This window comes from Cajanus cajan, chromosome 10, assembly GCF_000230855.2.
Source record: "Cajanus cajan strain Asha chromosome 10, NIPB_CcT2T_4, whole genome shotgun sequence".
NCBI classification, from domain to species: Eukaryota; Viridiplantae; Streptophyta; class Magnoliopsida; order Fabales; family Fabaceae; genus Cajanus; species Cajanus cajan.
Window position 1 is genome coordinate 352,973 of NC_138526.1, and position 8,172 is coordinate 361,144.

Here is an 8,172-nt window from a genome sequence, read left to right on the forward strand (position 1 = left end):
TTCTTAAAAATTTGATATAGAACATTAATTATTAAATAGAATAAATCTATCAAGACTTACTCTTGAAGTAAGTAAATTTTTTCTTCATTAAAAATGAAGATAATTTTACGACAAAATAAAAAATAATTAAACAATAAAATAAAATATAAAAAAATATTAATATATTTATTATATTAGATATAACAACATAATTAAAATATAATTAATAATATATATTTTATAAAATTATTAATATTTTATATATAAAAAAAAAAAAGAATGAAAAAAAATTTAGTGGGGGCAAGTGCCCCCACTATGATTAACTTAGATCTGTCCCTGCATATGGTTGTGGTGAAATGTTAGTCCTGTGTATCCTCTTCCTTTACTTCAGGTTTTACCTCTTCAAGAACAAGTTGTTGTTGTTGGGGTACATCGTTAATGACTTCAAGAAAAAATACTGTCATTTTATCCTTTACTGTATAGTGTTAATTTGGTAGCAAGTGGTTCACTCCAGTTTGAAATGAAATAAAATCTACTACCATTGTCTTTAGTGATACATTGCATTGTCCTTAATAATACACTGTATAGCCTAACTGTTTAGCAATTGAAGTTATCAATTTCCATTGACAATATTACCAAATTCAGTGTTTGAAATGCTTTGTACCTTGGGTCTTTTTCCTTCCATGATTCACAACCGTGAACTATAATCATTGATCGTTTATGCTTAGCAGTCTAGAACCAGAACGACCCGTTCTGAAACTAGAACGGCCCGTTCTGAAACCAGAACGGCCCGTTCTGAAACCAGAACAGCCCGTTTTGAAACTATTTTAAGAAATTTCACAAATACTTGTATTTTAAATTCTTTTTAAATTCTTCATCCAAACAAAGCATTTCACCTTAAAGAATTTGAAATTCTTCAAATAAATGAATTACTAAAAAACATTTACGAATTAAACTAATAAAAAAAAGTTAACAAATAACTTGTAACTTTTATCAAAAAATACTCTAAAAGTTATTATATATATATATATAATAACTTTTATATATATATATATATATATATATATATATATATATATATATAAGATATCCTCCAATCCAGTTATAGCATGCTTTTGTTTCACAGCAACAGGTTTAGATATTTAAAGAAACCTAATTATTTACGGAGTTTGCTGAAACTTATCGATACTCTAAGGGGGGTGTATTGGATTAGGATTTTAAAGGACTTTTTTAGTTAAAAAAAATCCTGCGGATTTTAAAAGACTTTGCAGGATTTTCATGACTTTTAAGATTTTGCAGGATTCTATAAGACTATACATGATATCAAAATAGAATAACAATACAAAATATACTCAATATAATAATATAATGAAAACTCAAATTAACTTTTAAATTTTATTTGAGGATATTGCACAAAATTTTATATCGAATAAGCTAGAGTAGTTTAGAACAACCGTAATAATTTAATATACAAAGAATGAATAAAACATAGTACTTCGAGTGAACTGCATTTTATACAAGAAAAAAATTATAGAAGATGAAAAAAATGTTTTTCATATTATGTTAAGTTAATTATATAATTTTGTTAACAATTATTTTTTTATTTAATGAGTTTCATATTTTTCTTTAGCAAAATTCACGTAATTTTACTTAATAAAAAAATCAATTAAAAGAACATAATAGTGTTTCTTGGACTAACATTTTTTCTATATTGAAATAGTCAAATTTTGAAAATTTCAAATTAGATGGGTTACCTATGATCAATTGTTTTCCATGAAAAAGGAGAGCTATCAAGAAAGAGCAAAGATTTTATACAAAATGCACCATTAAAATTAGGTCCAATGAGACATAACAAGAAAAAGCAACGACAGAATAATTATTGGCCATGAAAAAATTCTAATTCAAATAGACCATATAGCATTTGAATTAAATAAAAAGTTGTCCATCTATTTATATATTCATTTATAATATATAAATTTTACATAGTAACACAATTTCATGACCTCAATTTTTTTAGTTGAGTTGTGTTAAGTCTCAATTTTACCTCTTTTTGATGAGACTTATTGAACAAATTCCACTCATCCTTTGAACCATTGCAATATAATTGTTCTCTTTTTGGTTCATTTTGTATGCAGATATAACTAACCCAAATTCATCTAACAATACCTTAATCCACCTCATTTTTTGTACAGGTATTGAGCTAGAGATTTGAGGATTGAAGATCTTTTGGATTGGAAACATAAGGAGCCAAGGAGCAGAGCAGAGTGTCTGCGCCGGGCGTAAGATGACGCTGCGCCGGGCTTGAGAAGAACAGAGCAGTGGACTTTTGGAAGTTGTACATGCGCCGGGCGCGAGACTCCACCACGCCGGGCGTGATCGAGGCAGAGAGTACCTCAATACTCTCTGGAACGAATTGCGCCGGGCTTAATAGAGAATTGCGCCGGGCTCGCTCTAAGGCAGAGAATGCTTGAAAGTCTCTGGAAGACACTGAGCCGGGCGTAAAAAGTAATTGCGCCGGGCTTATAACGAGGCAGAAAGTGCTCAGAAGACTATGCGCCGGGCGCGACAACTTATGCGCCGGGCGCAGAACCCTAATCTGACCTCCCAGGCTCGTGTTTGAAGCCATTTTCGAGGGTTTCTCCCTCATTCACACATTGGGCGCGTTTTGGGAGCTGTGGAAGGGATTCCCGGAGCTTGGAGCCGTTCGTGTGTGGGTCTTTCCTTCGGTTCTTCATTTCTCCCTTCATCTCTATTTTGTATTTACCCTCTTTGTTGAGTGGTTTCACCCATTTTTGTGGGGTTAGATGTAACCAACGAATTCTATTGTAATCCTTACGGTTTTTATGATATATATACATGTTGTTTCATTCATTGTTGTTTATGTTTCTATTCTTAATGCTTGCTTTGGATTTAATCTCATTGCATGATATAGGTTCCATTGGGTATTGGAAAATAACCCTTGAAACTAGCTCTGAAACAAATGCCTAGTGGGAAATGTATCTAGGAATGGAGCTTAGCCCATTAGTAGTCTTAAACCCTAGCCCGTAATGCGGATGTAGATATTGGGTACTCAAGGGATTGATATTCAATATCCACATCTAGGCTCTTGCTCTAAGGGATTAGGTTTGAGTAAACTATTGGGTTGACTAAGCAATGAATTTAACAAGAGATTAAGGATTCATTAGTTTGACGTTTGGTGAAATCTGACCCCACAATCTCACAAAACCATAAAATCATTTCTACCCTTTCCACTCACAAACCAATATTTATTTACAGCTTTCATTCCAATAGTCTTAACCTTGAATTCACATGACAAATTATGAAATTGGAATTATTTTTTAGTCACGAATAGTCAATAAATGCTTATTTTACCTTCTAATCCCTGTGGATACGATATTTTTACTACTTGAACGGCCGGTATACTTGCCGTGTTTGAGACCGTTGATAGAATTAAACTAAATTTCAATTATAACAAAAGTACTTCAACGGAAATTTCAACAAGTTTTTGGCGCCGTTGCCGGGGATTAGAATGGCGATTTAGTATTTATAGCTATTTGTGACTTGTTCCTTTACTTTTATTGCTAATTTCTATTTCAGCAACTAATTCTTTGGGCTGACTTGTGCACTCTAGTCTTTGGTTTTCTCTTGTATGCAAGGTACCATCCGAACTAGAGGTACTGTTTCTTCTGAGCCATTGTTGAACGATCCTGAGATTGAACGCACGGCAAGGAGGAATAATAGCAACAGGAGGAGAAGGAGGACTAGAGCAAATCCAGTTAGCCAACCAACCATTCAGTTTCCTGAAGCTTTTGTTTCTGACATTCCTGAGTTCACTATGGAAGGTGGAGATGGTACTCACAATAACAATCACAACCGGAGGCGCACTATAGGTGATACTTTCACCTACACTAGCCCGAGGGAGTTCTCAAGCATTGTGAGGCCTACAATGAACGACAAACTAGCAGAAATGAAGCCTGCACTGCTACAGCTTATCAGTTCTCATCAATTTTCTGGCCTGGATCATGAAGACCCACACACTCATCTCTACACTTTCTATGAGTTGTGTGGTTCAGTTGGAGTTTCTGGGGCTGATGAAGAGGCACTTTTCATGAGGTTGTTTCCATTTTCTCTGAATGGTAAGGCTAAGGCTTGGCTTCATTCTCAGCCAAACCAAAGCCTGACAACTTTGAGGGATGTGGAGACCAAATTCTTAGCCAGGTTCTTTCCCCCATCTAAGAACACTGAAGCCAGAACTGCTATTGCTACTTTTGCTCAAGGTGTTGATGAGCCACTATGTGAAGCATGGGAGAGGTACAAATCATTGTTGAGGAGGTGCCCGAATCATGGTTTTGAGGTGGAGCTTCAAGTTCAAACTTTCTGTAATGGGCTACAACCTCAAACCAAGATGATATTGGACGCTTCTTTTGGAGGGTCAGTCATGTTCAGAACTGCTGAAGAAGCTATCACAATCATTGAGTCCATGGCTTCCACAAACTTCAGGAGCCAGCATGGTAGAAGTTCTTCAACCAAGAGAGGAGTTTTGGAGTTGAGTACTCAAGATGCGGTGTTGGCTCAAAACAAGATACTTTCCCAACAAATTGAAGCTTTGAATCAACAGATGGCCAAGCTTCCTCAACAACTTCAAGCTATGCACTCTAATGCTCCTCCTATGCAACAAGTGATGGCATGTGTTTTTTGTGGAGGTGACCACCCTAATGGTTATTGTGCCGGATCTTCTGATCCCCAAGGTGCAGAAGTGAATTACATGGGGAATCAAGGGCGGCAAAATTTCTCTCAACATCCCTATCCGCAAAATTCAAATCAGGGGTGGAGAAATAACTATGGTGGAAACAAACCAGACATGAATGCTTCATCAAGTAGCAGACCTCCACATCAACACCAACACTCACCTTTGTATGAGAGAACCACCAAGTTGGAAGACACCTTGCAACAATTCATGCAACTGTCTATGTCCAACCAAAAGAACACTGATGCCTCAATTAAAAATTTGGAGATACAGGTGGGGCAAATAGCAAAGCAGCTAGCAGAGCAGCATAAAGGTTCTTTCTCAGCCAACACTGAACAAAACCCGAAGGGGCACTTGAATGTAGTATCTACAAGGAGTGGTCGGGAGTTTGTGGTGAAGGAGAGTGAGAAGAATGATGAGAGCAAGGAGAAGAATGACACAAGCGAAGATGATGATGATAGTGTTGATGAAGAGATCATCTTAGAGGGCCCAGGAGTGTGGAGAAGGAGTGGAGGAAGTGAGTCGGTTGTAGAGAATAAAGAAAAAATTGAAAATGACAAAAAGAAGGAGAAAGAAAAAGAACTTGAAAAAGAGAAAGAAAGAATCAGTAGAGAAAAGAATAAGGCGCCCATGGAGGAGAGGAATATTGTGAAGGTGCCACCCACCAAGAGCTTACCGTATCCTCATGCACCTTCAAAAAGGGATAAGGAGAGGCAATATGCTCGGTTCTTGGAGATTTTCAAGACCCTGCAAATTAACATTCCGTTCTCCGAGGCATTAGAGCAAATGCCTACATATGCCAAGTTCATGAAAGAGCTCCTCACCAAGAAGAGAAAGTATTTTGAAGAGGAGACCATTACATTGGAGGCGGGGTGTAGTGCCATTATTCAGAAGATGTTGCCAACAAAATCCAAGGACCCTGGTAGTTTCACTCTTCCAGTCACTATTGGGAGTTTAGCTATTGGGAAGGCCTTGCTTGATTTGGGGGCTAGCATCAATCTCATGCCCTTATCTATGCTTTAGAGGATTGGCGATTTGGAGGTGAAGCCTACTCGCATGACTTTGCAGTTGGCGGATCGATCTGTGAAGTATCCTCATGGCATTGTGGAGGATGTTCTGGTGAAGGTGGACCGTTTCTTATTTCCCGCTGATTTCGTGGTGATGGATATTGAAGAGGACGTTGATGTACCTCTCATTCTTGGCCGACCATTCATGAAGACTGCAAGAGTTCTAATTGATGTGGATGATGGGAAGCTTAAGGTGAGAGTGAATGATGAAGAGGTTAACTTTGATGTGTTTGATGCCATGCACTACCCCAAGGACAAGAGCAGTTGCTTCCGGGTTGATGTCATTGATGAACTTGTTGAAGACTCCAGGAAGCATATCTCTTTCACTAACTCTTTGGAAAAAGTCTTAGTCAATATGGTTGAATACCTCCATGAAGAAGAAGATAGAGAGGTTGAGGCATGTTTGAGGAGCCTTGACTCATATAAGGAGGTGACACCGGACTCAGTGCACATGGAAGATTCGAAGGATGATGGGGAGGTGATCACCCCGAAGCTCGAGTTGAAGATACTCCCTTCTCATCTAAAGTATGTGTTTCTAGATGAAGGTGGAAGCAAGCCGGTTATCATAAGTAGCTCCTTATCCCCATTGGAGGAGGAGAAACTTGTGAGAGTTCTGAAGTTCTATCAAGGGGCAATTGGTTGGTCTATTTCTGATCTCAAGGGAATTAGCCCAGCCTATTGCATGCATAAAATATTTATGGAGGATGAGTACAAGCCGGTTGCTCAACCACAGAGGAGGCTTAATCCTGTGATGAAAGAGGTGGTGAAGAAGGAAGTGATTAAGCTGTTAGATGCCGGCATGATCTACCCTATTTCTGATAGTGCATGGGTGAGCCCTGTGCAAGTAGTTCCAAAGAAGGGTGGCATGACGGTGGTTCGGAATGAGAAGAACGAGCTGATTCCTTCTAGAACGGTCACGGGGTGGAGAATGTGTATTGATTATAGGAAGCTAAATAAGGCTACCAGGAAGGATCATTTCCCACTCCCATTCATGGATCAGATGCTTGAGAGATTAGCTGGTCAAGCTTATTATTGCTTTCTTGATGGGTATTCAGGTTACAACCAGATTGTGGTGGATCCGGAAGATCAGGAGAAGACCGCTTTCACTTGTCCTTTTGGTATCTTTGCTTATCGGAAGATGCCATTTGGATTGTGCAATGCTCCTGCAACATTTCAACGATGTATGCTAGCTATATTCTCCGACCTGGTGGAGAAGAGCATTGAGGTCTTCATGGACGATTTCTCCGTGTTCGGGTCTTCATTTGACGAATGCCTGACTAATCTTGAAGTGGTGCTTAGAAGATGCTTGGAGACCAACCTTATACTCAACTGGGAAAAATGCCATTTCATGGTGACCGAGGGGATAGTTCTGGGGCACAAGATTTCTCACAAGGGCATTGAAGTTGACCCAGCCAAAGTGGAGGTAATAGAAAAACTTCCTCCACCCATCAATGTCAAAGGTATTAGGAGTTTCTTAGGGCATGCTGGCTTTTACAGGCGCTTTATAAAGATTTTTCAATGATAGCCAAACCCCTGAGCAATCTCCTAAACAAAGACACTCCTTTTTGTTTTAATGATTCTTGTATGAAGGCTTTTGAAGCTTTGAAGGCTAGACTCACCTCTGCACCCATAATCACTGCACCAGATTGGAAACTGATTTTGAACTCATGTGTGATGCTAGTGATTATGCGGTTGGGGCAGTCTTAGGCCAAAGAAGGACCAAAATTTTTCATGCCATTCACTATGCTAGCAAGGTTTTAAATGAGGCACAAATCAATTATGCCACTACTGAAAAAGAGTTGCTAGCCATAGTGTTTGCATTGGAAAAGTTTCGGTCCTATTTGATTGGTTCCAAAGTGGTTGTGTTCACAGATCATGCAGCCATTAAGTACTTACTCACCAAACCGGATTCCAAGCCAAGACTCATTAGGTGGATTCTTCTGCTTCAAGAGTTTGATTTGGAGATAAGAGATAAGAGTGGCAAGGAGAATCTGGTTGCTGATCACCTCTCAAGGCTCATAAATGATGAGGTGACCCTGAAGGAGAGGGAGATCTTGGAGGAATTTCCTGATGAGAAGCTGTTCATGGTGCAAGAGCGACCCTGGTTTGCTGACCTGGCAAACTTCAAGGCAGCTGGAGTAATCCCTGAAGATTTCACATGGCACCAGAAAAAGAAGTTCCTCCGTGATGCTACCTACTACGTTTGGGATGACCCTCACTTGTTCAAGATTGGTGCAGATGGCCTATTGAGGAGGTGTGTCTCAAGAGAGGAGGCCAAGAGTATTTTGTGGCACTGTCACAACTCCCCCTATGGAGGTCATTTCAATGGAGAGAGGACAGCTGCCAAGGTGATTCAATCTGGATTTTACTGGCCAACAC

The 8,172-nt window shown here is 38.9% G+C and overlaps 1 protein-coding gene and 1 non-coding gene across 2 annotated transcripts; one reads left to right on the forward strand and one right to left on the reverse strand.

Moving 5' to 3' along the window:
- Nucleotides 1-3,628: 3,628 nt before the first annotated feature.
- LOC145952720 (uncharacterized) lies at nt 3,629-5,749 on the forward strand. The gene is made up of 2 exons (XM_083065659.1): nt 3,629-5,243; nt 5,319-5,749. The coding sequence occupies exons 1-2, from the start codon at nt 3,629-3,631 to the stop codon at nt 5,747-5,749; spliced, it is 2,046 nt and encodes a 681-aa protein (XP_082921785.1).
- On the reverse strand, nt 4,224-4,329 carry LOC145952938 (small nucleolar RNA R71). The gene has a single exon (XR_014430445.1). It is a non-coding gene; the product is annotated as a small nucleolar RNA R71 (small nucleolar RNA).
- Nucleotides 5,750-8,172: the final 2,423 nt, after the last annotated feature.

Bases quoted from the DNA above. Each gene is read 5' to 3' on its own strand.
- LOC145952720 (XM_083065659.1), top strand. From the start codon at position 3,629: ATGCAAGGTACCATCCGAACTAGAGGTACTGTTTCTTCTGAGCCATTG. The intron at 5,244-5,318 runs GTGAGTCGGTTG...AACTTGAAAAAG, and splicing joins GTGGAGAAGGAGTGGAGGAA to AGAAAGAAAGAATCAGTAGA.